Genomic DNA, 15,693 nt, shown 5'->3' on the forward strand with positions numbered 1-15,693 from the left:
GAGGGAGGGAGGGAGGGAGGACCTCTCTGAGTTAAGGGCAAAAGTGTTGGCCAAGGACATGTTTATTGCATTTGTCACTAAGTGCTCAGTAGCAGATCAAGCCCGCACACTTCAGTTGCATGTGGGGAGTTTACAGTGGCCTGAAGGCATGTGTCTGGTTCTTCACCATAATTGCCAGTTAGCTTTCTCTTCAAGAGCAATTACACACAATGCAACAGCTTGCTGGCCTTCTGAAAAGTTACATCTGGCTGAAGCTGTTGTAGAAAGTGGACCATGGCAGGGCAAAAGAAGAGGAAAGGTTTCTTGGTCAAGAAAAAATGGCTGATCTTAGATGAGGTTGAGAAAAGTCAATGCCAAAAACCCAAATCTACAAAATGTGTGACCATGGACCCAACATGCATACTGGCATGGCATAGGGGGCATGATTTGAGCAAAGTTTTGAACCAGTTGTCCAATTTGGTCTGTCTCCCTTCATGATTACGTCTATGTCCTTTCATGCAATCTGAAATCGGTGTATAGTGAAATTCATACTTAATGAAATGGTTTAAGTGTCTTTCTGATTTCGCTATATGCTTGCTAGACAGTAATTATTCAAAAAATAAAACAAGCTGAAGCTTCATATAATGGGCTACAACAGGATGATTTTGCATCATAGATGTAACAACATATATATGAATTGAGTTCATTTCAGAGGTGTAATATACATGAGTGAACTTGGTCCGAGAGAAAGCAACATTCTAAAAAATGTTAATACCAGAAAACGGTTCACCAGACTATCGTTATTGTCTTGCAAATTTTGTTGTGCAAAGATGTAGCTGTTATGTGAACCCTTTTTCTTATTTATCCTCTTAGTGCCTTTTAAGCCCTGTTTTTTTATATTGTTAATTACTGTCAATCAGTATCTTATTACGGGTGCCTCAGAACCTAAAACAGAGCATCTTTGCATTTTGTAATGTTTGTTTGAATGTTTAGATCGCCTGATTTGTGTCGATAGCTCAGTAAACAGGAGATACCTACCAGCTACTAATTTTATTGCTTTTTTTTAAAAACAGATTTGTGAAGACCAAGATAGCATTTGGCAAAGAGACAAAGCGTGAGAAGCCTCCCAACCCCTCTGTGCACTACATCTGGGGCACAAAGGTGATTTGTTCTTATTTTTGCTTTCATCATAGTTTTTGGAGTTGTTGGTGTTTTTCTTAATTCAGCAGCTCTTTAGTCCTTGCCTGTAACCTGGGTGCTGTTGTAGTATAGATTGCTATTTAGATTGAGATTGGGAGGAAGAAATATTTGCTGTTGGTAAATAAAGGCTTTGGAGGAGCAATTGTTGGCCATTATCATAAGCATGATTATAAAGCAAATACAGTGATGGATTTTCTTGATTGGTCTAGTTCAAAAAGTAGTTTAGTAGTTCAGCTCCATTTGGGGGTGGAGTACTGTGCTTTGGTTCTTTCTGTTTAAGGTTTTTGTTAGTCTCAGGGCCTGTGCAGTTCATATTGTCCGCAGCTGCGAGTTGCCCCTCCTACCTACATTTTCATACTTTCTACCTCAGTAGTTGTGTTAAAAGCCAGGAGTGACAGTAGAAAGAGCTAGAGTAACAATAGAGTCAGGTTTAAGGGAAAGAGTAGCCAAGTCAGGTTTTAAAACGGGGACCTATTAAATAAGAGGCCAATGCAGTACCTGTAGACCTTTGAGTGACTCATAAGAATAATTGTTTGCAGCATTCGTAGTCTGTTGTTCCAGAATTTTGGGGGTAACATGATGAATATAGAAGTAATGTCTCATGGAATATTTTCAGTTAATTGAAAGTATTGAGCAGGTTTCTGCTCTCTCCATTCACCGAGTACTTCATTTGCTTTCAGTGGGATTTGATAAGGTCCCACTACTTTGCCTTTAAACATCTCTTTAATGGCTTTTTCTACTTCTATCTATAGTCCTTATCTCCCCTTCTTCTTTTTTATGTTTGTTTCTCTCTTGTAACACCTCTAATCTTCTGGCGCTCAAATGACCTTATGCAGTTGCGAGTGCCGTAACACCTCTACTAAAACTAAACTTAATTTTTCTATAAGGTGATAAATGAATATCGGCAAAAGTATTTTTTTATCTGGGGGGGGTTGTTACAAGTCTTTATGAAGTTATAACATAAATAAATTATTACAAGAGCTTCAAGCCATCAAATATCAAAATAGGATGTAAATGAGACAATATGGGATTGCAAGGGGAAAACCAGCGAATATCCTTTTCGCACACATTTACTTTATGACATAACCACACACAACAGCACTCTAAAGACTGACTATGTCATGTTATGATCCCTAAGTGGACATACTTTATATATTTTCAAGGTTGTGAACACAGCGATGACCAGAAGTCGTCAAAGTTAAATTTTCACTTTTCTCAAAACTTACAAAATGTGACATCGCTGGTTTGTATGTATACATACATATATATACATATATGTGTGTGTGTTTGTATAGATACATGTCTTTGTTTTACATATTAAATATGTAAAAAAATAGACATAAATGTATTTTTATGATATTTCAGCGTCTGAACCATTCGTTCAGCACCATCTTCAGCTTGTACTCTGGCTTTGTGGGCGCCCCTCATTTCCGTGCCATCTGTCGACTGTTGGGCTATCAAGGCATCGCTGTGGTTATTGAGGAGCTGTTAAAGACTGTTGAGAGTTTCGTGAGTAAACGCTGTCTTTTACTAATATTATGGCATATTGTGATGCTGATGGTGGTATGCTCTGACTGTGAAACTAGAAAAAATGAGCAAACTGTTTTTCTTCTGTAACACCATTGCTGATGTCGATCTGTGGGTTAGCAATGAGAATATCAGGAGTCAGCATACAATATAAAATGTTTAAGAGTAGCATGTGCTTACCATGTTGTCTAACTCATCAAATTAAGGAATCATGCAGGGGAAGGCCATGGTCAAATGAAGTCATTTCTGAACCTCAGATCGAAATTCAGCTGTTAATGGATTTGAGTACTTTGAAATATTTACTGTTGCAAAATGGGGGTCTTATGACCCTGTCAATAACAACATGTTCAAAAACACTCACAAAGATGACCCCCCCCCCCCTCCTCCATTTAAAAAGAAAATGCAGTTTTTTCCCCTGAAATGTCCTTTCTTGTGATGGCTGTCAAGCTCTCCACACGTTCGGAAACCAGTCTTGTTATACATCATTTTGAAGATTGTGATCTGTAGTTTCCCAAAATGGCAATTGAAACACAGTTCGAACTTGATTATCGATGTTAATAAGTTACAAATAAAATTACTGTTTTTTATTTTTATTTGAGTGAGAGTGCTGTGTCATCCTGATATTTACAACTAGATTACTGTGCATGTGCAATTTAAAACATTTTAAACAAATTAATCAGCATTTTGTGAATGAACTCCCTTGACAGTGCATGAGCTCTCGAACGTACTAGAGCAGTTCAAATACTGGCCAAAGCGTACTCTCATGTCGTCGAAACTTGTAAGTCCTCAAAAGTGCTTGGTAAGAGCTGCCAAATTTCTGGATAAATCTGGAAGTCCATTTTGAAAAAGTCTGAATTTTGCCCAACTGGCGGATTGTTGAGAAGCTGTTGTACCTAATAAAAACTGTCTTGACAAGAGATGTATGAGAAAAATATTAGGTAAATTTTAAGCCCCTACGCGCCTTTGCTCACATATGTTATTTCACCTATAATTGAAGTAGTATCCATTTGGCATTCCAGCTTGGGATACTCTCAAGATCTACTTTTGCTTTTGTTTCCACTCAGAATTCTGCGAAGATGGCCTGATAACAGTTACCACTGCAGCATACAAATGATCAATTTTATTCGTATTTCTGCTGTTACAAACTGGGCTGGCTCAGCTTTTTTATGAATGAATGTGATCACACGTGTGTCGTAAAACTTGTACGATACAATGTTTGCTCCAAGGTGTGAACTCGCTGACACGTTTGTTTTCTCCATCCATTGTACTCGCGTCTGAACTCTCCACTTTAACTTACATCACATGCTGGCTGGGTAGGACCTACAATTTCGCTCCAGGCGGGAATTCATTGAACTGTGAACTCTTCCCTGACCATTGCAACAATTGTCTCTTCTCCAGAATTTGTGAGACAGACTGAATTTTAAATGGTATGGTCACAACGTAATGGTGTGTAACAACAAAGGAGGGGGAACTCAGTCAGAGAAGGAGAGCTTTGAATTTTGGACTGTTAAAGGGGAGGGGCAATAGGATAAGCATAGATCTTGAGACTCACACTAGGATGATGCGCGAAAAATGGCATGCCGCAATTCACTTTGATTGGTCATCAAGGTTCGCCACTCTTTGCTTGCCATAATTACGTCATAAACCCACCCAGGGGTCTCGTCAATTCATTTTAGAGTGACGGGAGACTGTTTTACCGGTTATGGGCCTTAACATTGGTCAGCTTAGATTTTTCCCTGGGTTTGCCGGCTAAGATCCCATTCGCCTAAGATCCTGCATTTTCCCTGCTCCAGAGCACTGGGGTCTTAAGCGGAGGCTACTGTATTCTATTCTGAACCGTTTTCAGGGAAATACAAGGTTGGCACATCGAAAAAGTGCTTCAAAGACACCTTTAATGTCTCTGAAGGACTTCAATATAAATACTTCAACAAGGGAAAGCCTAGTGCCTGACAGATCCAGCTGGAGAGCAGCAGTCACCATGGGTAGCAAATCATATTAGGCTTCATGAATAAGAAATGCTGAATCAAGAGAGAAGCCCACAAGCTGCATACATCCATTATAAGTGAAAGTGGATCTTGTAAATGTTCAAAATGTGGCAAACTTTTCTCCTCCGGAAATGGTTTCATTGGCCACAACAGAAGCTACAAGTAATCTTAACCTTTAATTCTTCTAACTTTTCTATTTCGCTGGAGAAATGTTCTCCTCTGCGGATGTATTGGTCATCGTCAGAATAGACTGACAAGCGATTGTTATATTGTTACTTTCAAAACTAGCTTTGTCTGATTTCTGGTTAGTTGGGCGTGTCATTCATCAAGACTTGGCAGTAAAAATTCTTCATTTGGGCACTTGACATGACTTTGGCGTGTACGTTACGCATGTGTCAAGGACCCTCTGTTAATGGGGCCAACTTAAATTCATGCACACTGATTGAAGTGTCTTTTGGGACTTTTTCCCTGAGATCCTGATTTTTAGCATTGCTTGTCTACATCAACCATGAACATGACCACTCCAGTGTTGACCACCACCTAGCCCTCTCACAGGTCTAGATCTGTCCTCCATATGCCTTCAGTGATTCTTTTGTTGTTGTTGTTGTTGTTGTTATCGATCCAGCAACAGCTGGGCTCTCGCCCTTCTGTCCAATGCCATGTAGTGATAAGTGCAGGTCTGCTGCAGTTGCTGTAATGTTCCATAGAGTCTATGTTAGGTCTCGGAGAGAGAAGGGTAGCTCTGATGTCATTTAGGGCTGTGCAGTGGAACAGGTGATGCTCCACAGTCTCATATGCATAGTCACACAAGGGACACATTGGGGGAAGTTCCGGGTTTATTCTGTTCAGGTGGAAGTTGAGCTGTATATATTATGTTCTGTTCGTAGGCGGAAGATCGTGGTCTGTTTCTTTCTCTGAAGGCGGTTGATATTGTCATTCCTTTTTGTAGTGGTCATATGTTTGAAAACTGCTCTGCCTGTCTTTCCCAGGGCCCATCTGTTCATCCAATCTTGTTTGTTGTTGCTTTTGATGGTTTGTTTTGCAGTGTTGTATGAAGTTGGAGTGTTGGGTTGTTCCTGTCTAGATCCCCGTTTGGCAAGTGTGTCTGCTCTGTCATTTCCAGGTATGTCTGAGTGTCCGGGGACCCACTGCATTACTAGGTTGATGCCACAGAATGTTATCAGATGATGGGATCCAAACAGTATATGGGTCAAATCTTGGTTTAGATGATGGTCATTTTCTATGGCTTGTAATACTGATAGTGAGTCAGTGAAAATCACAATACTCTGTGCTTTTCCAGGATGAGTGTCAAAAACTGTGCGGAGATGGTACAGTGCTGTTTCAATTGCCATCATTTCTGCATCGTAGTTGCTGCATTTCTCTCCACAGGCTGCAGAGATCTCATTGGAACTTCCATCTGGGTACTGTAGTAGTATTCCATATCCGGCTTTGGTTGTGCCTTTGAATGCTGAGCCGTCCGTATAGACGTGTATCCAGTCATCTGAATAGCTGTCGATTGTTTGATGTGATGCAAGCATCAGCGTCACTGGGTCTGAAGATTTTGTGCTCTTGTCTTTGAGAGATGTTGTAATGATTGGCTTTTTTAAAGAAAGGTGGGGAGGGATGTTTTGGTTGAATCTTTTGGTTTCTTTTCTGTTTTGTGGTAGATGGTGGCTCTCCATTAGTTCTGTGATGTGATGCATGATTGACTTTTGTTGAATTCGTTTCTTTGATTGCCATGTTTCTACTAATTTCTTGTTTGGGTGGTTGGGGCACATTCTTTTAGTTCTTTCATGTAGCTCCAAAACTGCTTTATCTCTGCGGATTCCCAGGGGTTCAACATTTGCAAGGATTTCGCATGCGGCGGTAGGTGTGGATCTCATGCCGCCATTTATAAAACGAAGGGCATTGTTTTGGACCTTGTCAAGGGTGTTGCAAGTAGTTGTACTGCACATAGTGAGTAGGCTATTGCTGTATTCCAGGGAAGATCGGACATAACCCAGGTATAAAGCTCTCAGAGTTTGTTTGTCTGATCCCCATGAACTGCTTGCGAGTTTCTTTAAAAGTTGGAGTCTTTTTTTTGCCTTGTTCCTTATGTTCTCCACTTGGCTTTTCATGGTTAGCTTATGGTCAAGTTTGACTCCTAGGTAAGTTGGATGTTCTTCTTTGGGGAGACTTTCATTTCCTATCTTTAGTTTGAGATTTTCTTTGGCTGCTTTATGGCTCTTCGTGAAGATGGTGTATACTGTTTTCGTGCAGTTTATTTTAAGTTTCCATTTCTGACAGTAATTATGAAGCCTCTTGAGGTCTTCATTTAATTTCCCTGCTCCTACTATCGTGCTGTGATGTGTCTGCCAGAGAGCAAGATCATCGGCATAAAGAGTCTTTTCTGATTTCAGCACGTTCGTTACATCATTAAAGAAGATCAGGAACAAAGTGCAACTCAGACAGGAACCTTGAGGTAGGCCTTCCTCGAGTACTTCTCTTGACGAGTGGGCATTGTTTACCTTGGTTTCAATGTTTTGATCCAACAGGAAGAACTTGATCCATTTGTAAAGTTTGCCATGTATCCCGAGGTTCATCAATTTCATGAGTAGGCCTTTTCTCCACACTCTGTCGTACGCCTGTTGGAGATCTACAAAGATGGCGACGGTGTGTTTACTCTCCTGAAATCCATCCTGGATGTTTTGACTCAGTTTAAAAAGTTGATCTTCTGTGTTGCTGCCTTTTCTGAAGCCTGCTTGGTGTGGGTTTAAGCTGTTAGTATTTTCCAGGTACCAGTAGAGGCAGTTGTTTATCATTCTTTCCGCAAGCTTACCGATACATGATGTTAATGAGATGGGTCGGTAGCTTTTCACTTCTCCAGGTGGTTTTCCATTTTTCAGGAGTGGTGTAATCTGGGCGATCCTCCATACCTTTGGTATTCCACTCGTTCTCCACGTGGTGTTTATCAGGGAAAGAAGAACTTCTTTTCCTTTATCACCAAGGTGGCACAGCATTTCGTTGTGTATTTTATGTGGTCCTGGGGCTTTCTTTTCCTTTAGCTTTTTGAGGGCCTGACTGAGTCCCACCATGCTATAATCCTCTTCAAAAAGCGAGTTGTTCACAGTAGGAGCTTTTTCTTTATGCTTAGCCCTATTAATGGAAAGTCTATCAGCCTCGGTTAGTCTGCCTGCCCTGTTTACAGAGGCGAAAAAACGGTTGAAATGTTCGGCTTTCTTCTGGTCTTCAGTGATGGTGCTGCCTGAAAGGAAAAAGGGTTTGGGGTTGCTTTTTTGTCTTTCTCCCGAGAAGTTGCTGACAAGGGACCAAGCCTTTGTTCCATTGTGGCGGAGGTAGAGATCTTTGCAGGTTTGAGTCCATTTCTCTTTTTTGGCTTTTTTTACTGTCACTTTCACCTCAGCGCAAGTCTTGTAGTGTATTTTGTTTATTGTTGATGGTGATTTTTCCAATGACTGTCTGGCTTTCTCTCTTTCAGCCACAGCAGTTTGGATTTCTTCACTCCAAAAGGGTTTGAAATTTCTTCGGCATCCCCGTGGAATGTGCTGAGATGCAGCTTTCAGAATATTTCCGGTGACTTGTTCATTAAAAAGATCAGCATCTTCTGTTTCTGCTATGCTGGAGAGCAATTCGTCTGATGTCTTTTCGTATTCTGCCCAGTTGGCTTTCTTAAAGTTCCATCGAGTTCTCCGAGGGTGGTTCAATGCAGGTGGGGAGGTGATCTGTATAAAGATAGGCCTGTGATCACTTCCTATGTCATAAATCACTTCGATGCGACAGGAGTTTTTAATGTCGGATGAGCAGATGGTGAGATCAGGCCGGCTGAGAGTCAAGTGGGCTCTGTGAAGTAAAGTAGGAGTTGAGTTGACGTCTTGCAATACAGATAGGTTGCTGGTTTCACACAGCTCCTCAATCTTTCGGCCTGTGCCGTTATAGTTGACATAGCCCCATTCTGGAGAGTGACCATTGAAGTCACCCACACAAATGGTTTTTTCGTAGCTGGCTGCTTGCAGATCAGACAAGTCGCATGTTGTCTGGGGGGGGGGCTGTAAACATTGTAAAGTGTGTACTTCCTACCAATGTGCCATATGGTGGCCTTCTGGATATCTGTCGGTTGGTCAGTTGATAAGTGTACGACATCTCCCTGAACATCATTTCGCAGGTAAGTGATTACACCGCGGCATCCTGTGCATGTGCAGGCATAAATGGTGTATCCTGTGAGGTTCAGGTCCGTACCTTTGTGTAGGGTTTTTTGAAGAAGGGCAACATGAATCTGTCTGTCCTTAAGTACTTTGATGAGTTCTGTTTTCTTGTTCCTCAAACCACAGATGTTGAGTTGCAAGAGGTTGAGGGAACTCTTTCTTCTTGTTTGGTGGTGTAGTTTGCTCCCTTCTCACGCCAAGAGCTTTTCGGTGCTGGTTTAGCACTGTTTCTGTGTTTATCACCAGTAGCTGACTTGTCGCTCAGAGCAGCCTGGTGATTGCGTTGCCTGGCGCGGACCTTGTTTAACGAGGCGACGTCCAAGCTCGCATGTAATTTATTTCTTTGTGTCATGGCATTGTGGACTGGGGTGTCTGTGGACTGTCTGCCCACCCTGAGAAGAGGCCATTCATGTTGAGGATAGGAGGGTACTAGGAGTTTTCATGAGACTGGAAAGACCTAACTGCCCTGTGACCGTGTAATTCCGGTAGGGTTCACGTTGCCCATTCCCTGCCACCAGTGGCTACTGGCTAAGGTTTTCGACTCTTTCATGAGGTATTGGCCAAGTGGGGAAGCCATTGGTTCGTCACGTCCTGGGTCGTTGTGCCTTTACTAAGAGGTTTCATGGCCAGAAAGCAAGTCAGGCATTCTGCTCGGTCCATCTCCTGCACCCAGACACTCTCAAACTGGCTGGTACCTTCTCAACCACAGAGGGTGTGTTGATAAAAGTAGTAGAGGTGTTAGGCAGATTAGACACCCACTCAAGGGAAGGTAGGGGCGTGTTAGGGAGGAGCATAGCGTCCACCACGCATCGGTGGGTTCTGTCTCCTGCACCTTGTGGGGCCACACCTGCTCCCACCCTGTTGTTTTAACCCCTCTAGGAAACGGGGGGGGGGGGGTGGTTTGTTGGCGCCAACAACTCGCCATTCGCCAGAGCCGTGTCAGTGAGGACAGGGACCACCACGGGCAGGTACGGTTTGCTGGATTGGGAGAAGCTGTTTGAGACGCTTAGGCATTTCTCAATATTTAAATGAGACCCATCACCAGTCCTTGATCCCCTGATTCTTTTGTAGAGCTGAGGAAACTATGTCCAACTTTCATCCCTGTCTCTATCATCTGCATGAGAATCTCCCTCTAATTCACTTGTATAAAAGTCGTTTGAAGTTATGAAGTAGCACTACTTTCAATAGCTTTCTCTTCGCCGTCCCTATCCATTTTAAGCTATTTCAACACCTCTCAGCTATGTCAAATTGTTTTGCCATTGTTCAAACTATTTCAACCAACTGACCTACATTCAAATGAGTATTAAAACAGTATGACTTGACATAAGATTGTCTTTAAGCCTGTTCCCCCAGTTATTTTTGCTAGAGAAGCCACTGTGATAAAATAAAAAGGTTGAGGGTTTGGTTTTTTTTAGATTCTCTTTGAATGGTTATTCCCCATGTGCAGGCAGCCAAGGATGAATTTGGAGCTTTGTGAATCCCTGTGCACCGTATGAAATGCGTTAAGGGTAGTAGTCTTTTTATAATAATATTGGGAACTTGTTTGAAAGTGTTCAGGACTACTGTTTACTGTATCGATTTGCCTATTACTTTAAAATATATATGAGTTGGAACAAAATACACTATCATTGTAAATTGTAATATGCAAAGAGCTATCAAGCCATTATGATGATGTTTTCCATGCAGGTGAAAGGCACCACTGCTGACTATGTGACCACACTGATGAAGGTGATGCCAGAGCAGTGTAAACTTTTACGCTTTGACTATGGGTCACCAGGTGAGAACATTAACAGTTTATATTTTGTGTTTTGTATCATCTGTTAGCTGTGGGAGGGGTTTGCTGATTCACTTACTATTTGTGTTGCATGTGCCATAGTACTCGAAGTAAAATGATTCAGTTACTTTTTATACTGTGGCAACCCCAAAAATGTGTTTCGGTTACTTTCTCTTCTTTATGTGAATGGGAAGGTTGGGTTCCAGCACGTTCCTGTCTTGTGTCCTCTCTGGTATGTGGGATCTTGGGTGTGTACATGTTATGTTATTGCCAGAAAGAGAATCCAGCTTAGGTTAAGGAGGCTGTCTGTCCCTTGTACGTTCAAATGTGTCTCAGAGATTTAAAGTTAAAATTTCTAGCGTTTTTCATCAAATTGCAAACGTGTTCAGTCCATATGCTAATAATATGTTTACAGATCATGAAAATACAGTCAAATCTGCTCTAAGGACCATCTGTCCAAGACATTGCCTGTACAAACGACCACTACCCACTTCCTCCCGGTGTTTTTTCTATATTATAATGAAGCTGTCCAAGAGACCACTTGTCTAAGATGACCACTTGTTCCCTTGACAATTGGTGGTCATCTTTGACAGGTTTGATGGCAATCTGTTGTGTGTAGTCTGTATTTGATATATGAACTTGGAACGGAAACGTGGGTGGTTGGCGGGTGCTCTGGTGTGGTTTGCTTCTTCTTTCCTATGAAACATCTATCGTCCTTATCTCCCCTTCTTCTTTTTTATGTTTGTTACTCTCTTGTAACACCTCTAATCTTCTGGCGCTCATATGACCTTGCACAATTGCGAGTGCCATAAAACCTCTACTAAAACTAAACTAACTGAAACGGAAACTGTACTTTAGGTACCAGCTTCTGTGGTGTCATGGTTTGGTTCTTGGCTGTTTAACACCGAAGATGTGAGTTCAGTTCTTGTATGGGAAGTTATTTTATCGAGTTTCTCCATTTATTTCATAGGATGCTTCATCCCACTCAGCCGGGGGGTAACCCTCATGGGCAGGATTGAAGTAACCTTTTGTGGACATGCTCAAATTGTGTTTAGGGGGAATGAAACATTTACAATCAAACAAGCCACAAATAAAGTCAAAATTGTCTTAGATGGCCACCCATCGTTAAGGAGTAAAGTGGTTGTCATAGTCAGGACTGATGAAAAGGAAGAAAGCAAACCAATCTCCTCTGAGATCCCAACAGTAGGTGGTTTTCGACTGAGGACTGCTGAAAGGCCCATTAAAATGTTATGTTTTCTTTTGTAGGGGGTTTGGTTGTTGCTGTTTTGGGGGAGGGGGGTTGTTGTTGGGGTTTTTTTGTTCAAACATTCTTTTCTGAGAGTTGGTTGCAGGATGTATAAAACATTTCTGTTTGTGCAGAGAAGCATGAAGTTTCACGGATGCTGTGAGTGTTAAATTTCATTAAGTGTAATCAATGGGGAAGACAGTTTGCGAGCAAGATTTAAACTAAACAAAATATGCCAGACGAGAAAGACTAAGTGTCTTGGTAAAACAAACAAGTGGATTGTCACCACTTGGTGAACGAGTTACACATTTGTAGTAGTGGCTAACAATAATGACTAGTGAATGGATCATAATGGATATTTTTTGCATTTTAAAGTAATGAAAATTTCAAATATGACTTGTTAATTTCTAAGGCATATTTCTAAAAAAATCATGGTGCATACATAAATGAGAGTTATTACTGTCATTTCATACTCTGCTATTTTCAAATGATCCTTTTTCTTCGTGAAGTGGGCCTTCTTTGAGCTCTGATGTGGCTGAAAAGGTTGCTGACCCTGTTCTAACACCTACTAACACCTCTAATCTTTGATTCCTATTTGACTTATTTGTGTTTTAAGTACCAAAACACTTACAGGAACAAACCCCCCTTCATCATAACAACTGTTCCCCAGGTGTAATGGGCTACTACCAGGCCCAGCTGATTGACTTGATCCAGTACACAGATCTGAGAACCGGAGTGTTCCAGAGCTTCCGTGAGATTGGCAACGCCGTCCTCTTCTGCCTCTTAGTGGAGCAGGCTCTGGTCAGTTCTCAGAGTGTAGAAAGAAAGTTTTGTGTGGAAAACAAATGCTTTGCACTTCATTTGTAAGAATGTTAAAAAATTCTAAGACCTCTGTGTAAGAAATACTGACTTTTTAAAGGTTTTTCTTTGACTTAAATTCTGGAGGAAGTTTGCAAGTCTCAGTAATGCTATGTCAAAAATATTTACTTTTGAAATTTTAAAGATCTCTGTGATTTGGTGATTTTGACAAAGTTAACTCACTTGCGACTGGGCCCTTTCACCAGCCACAAGCGTTGAAGACTGGCGTTTTGGGGGGTATTTCAATAAATCACCACAACTCTCAGAATTACCCTATTGTAATCATTTTTTGACACAGTAAAGTAACATTCAAGCTTAATCTAATACAAAAAACTAAAGTTGTCTAAGTCTAATACTTTAATTTGTATGATTTTTTAAAAATTGGCATGAATTTGATTTTCGAAAAATTTCCAGAGACGTGACAAGTAGAATGAAATTCACTGCAACAACAAAAATAAAAGTTCAAAGTGTTCTGGTTTGATTTGTATACATGTGCAAGTGTTTGGTGAAAATATAAAAGCTGGTCTGTGCATTGATTCAGACCCATACACTGAATTACATGAGACAGATGTACGGCACGACGTTGTGATTTCGTTGCGCGAAAAACAACACCGGTACTAGTGCTAGATCTAGCCCTAGAACTACGACTCGGGCCGTGTTCGGGTACATATCCAGGATCCTAACTATTAGACACATCATATTCTGAGACACTAGAATTAGTAAAACGCACAGAAGTATAGAAAACGGCGAAATTATGTGATTCTTGTTCTTGCGACTTCTTCGACCGTTACTACGACGCGACTGTCGGATTACTATGAGCTGTATAGAAAAAAAACAAAGCGCGAGTTCCGGTCTGTTCAACCCCAGTTGGGGTCACTATCCTTCACCTTCAATAACTTAAAAACTACCGGCCCCAGAGATACGAAACGAAGTCTAAGTAGCTCAGGCTTGGCCAAACAAGGGTATGAGGCGGGTCTCGCGATCCGTGCATGATTTGTAGAGCGAAAAAAAAATTCCAAAGTTGGTCACGCAGGGCTTGTGAGACCCGACGCGAGCGTCATGGCGGGGGTCACGCAACTGTTGTGTGACCCGTCTGAAGTGAGTTAAACCTGATTTTCCCCCCCACTTGAACTAATGCTAGTCATATATTTTCTGGATGTTAATGAAATTCAACCATTATACTTTAGAAAAATGCCAAAATATTAATGTTTGAAATGCATTTGAATTTTATTTCAGTGCTTTCAGACAGTATGGTAATATGGGGAATAATGCGTTTCAGCCTGCATTTTTATGCTGTCGTTTTTCTACCACGGCTTCTTGAGGATTTATGCAGTATCAGCTCAGCAGTTTAATTCTTCTGCCAGCTTTTGAAAGAACAAAGCTGCCATTTGTTTATGTGTTCATTCTGTTTATGCTATGTGTTTTCGTGCTTGAAAATCTTCAAATTAAAACTTTGATGCAAAAAGAAAAATGAGCTGTTGTCACACAACTTAATTTTTACTCCCAAAACGGTGACAAAAAATGCCTAAAATTAAACGAGTGGCAACAAATGACATAAATCCTCAGCCCAGTAAAAGTCCCACCCCTCCTTTGATTTTACTCGGCCGAACTATGGCCCGTAAGTGCCGCACAAGGTGTGGGTGGAGCAAGCTGTCTTACTTACATGCAATAAACACAAGAAGTCTTCTTAGCATTGACAGAACACTGCGTCACATTTTGCCCAATATCAGCTATCTTAGTTATGAGCTTCGCATGGGCAAGGTCCATGAAATCTTGATCGCAGGATGCCTGATAACGGGGGGGAGAGCGAGGTACTTGTGGGCGTTTAAACTGGGTCTGACCATCCGGTCGTGGGTCTGGATCAAAGTCAGAAGAACAACACATTAGGGAATCCTTGTCTAGAAATTTCCAGGGCAAAATCATTTCTACAGTAACCCATGCTTAGACCAGACAAAGCATCATTCTTGTTCTTTCAGTTGGTGAAAAGGCCATGTTTCTACGACCAATAGTGTTTATGTTCTTACACTTCTAATTTGAGGTCGAAATTCCTGAAATTGACTCTCAAATAGTTATGAAAAGTCCTTACATCTCAACAACAGTAAAGTAAATAATAAGAGATTGTAGTTTTGAATCTCCTGTAACATTTATCAAGTTTTGAATATAGGCCTGTGATTACCACTAGGCACTCTACACTGTAAAAGAGCTTGGTTATTGTTCTTTATTCTATAAAAGATTTTAGAGCCCTTCACATTTAACTCATTCTCTGCCTATTACCTATTTTTTTTTGCTGCGCGACTGCACCATTTTCACTCATTACCGATACATCGGCACAGGCTATACTCAAACTTTATTTAGTTTGTAAATGCTTGATCTATAATTTTAAGTTTTGATATTAACAAATCTCTAAGGTAAAAACTTCCTGCAACGAAATATAGTGTCTATAACTACGTAAGTTATAATTGTTGGAGTATTTTATGTGAAACCGAAACGTGAAAGATGACCACGCCCATTTCTAGTTCTAGCTATGTTTCTGGGCCTGGTAGCATGACCCTATAGGCATATAAATCGCAAAACTCACCAGGGAATTTTTCTTTAGTAAACTTGAGGACAGAGATGATAATTACCTAGAATCCTTAGCTTTAGATTCTGATTCGGGTGATAATTGAATGGAGAGTGAGAGGCGTGGTAAGAAAGACATAACTCGTACATCTAAATCTACAGTAACAGCAAAGAGGAAAGCTGAAGATAAGGGAGTGAGTGGATGTGCTAGGAAATGGAAGGGAAAGAAAGCCAAAAGAAGTGAAAATCAAGAGGATAGTGACATAGGTCTAAATCTAAATCTAAGTAAATCTAGACTTGGACATGCAAGTGCGACTCTGGCAAATTGGTATTGTCTCAGTGATTTTACAAAATTGATAATAA

The 15,693-nt window shown here is 41.0% G+C and overlaps 1 protein-coding gene across 1 annotated transcript in view; it reads left to right on the top strand.

Moving 5' to 3' along the window:
* Window positions 1-15,693, top strand: part of LOC100533349 (cytoplasmic fragile X interacting protein) — a gene marked incomplete at its 3' end in the record, with an annotated part of 113,925 nt that overhangs the window by 80,986 nt on the left and 17,246 nt on the right. The window contains 4 exon segments of the mRNA NM_001204643.1: window positions 1,053-1,140; window positions 2,545-2,688; window positions 10,580-10,670; window positions 12,584-12,714. Coding sequence (NP_001191572.1) covers window positions 1,053-1,140; window positions 2,545-2,688; window positions 10,580-10,670; window positions 12,584-12,714 — 454 coding nt within the window.

This window comes from Aplysia californica, unplaced genomic scaffold (genome assembly GCF_000002075.1).
Source record: "Aplysia californica isolate F4 #8 unplaced genomic scaffold, AplCal3.0 scaffold00069, whole genome shotgun sequence".
Taxonomy (NCBI): Eukaryota; Metazoa; Mollusca; class Gastropoda; order Aplysiida; family Aplysiidae; genus Aplysia; species Aplysia californica.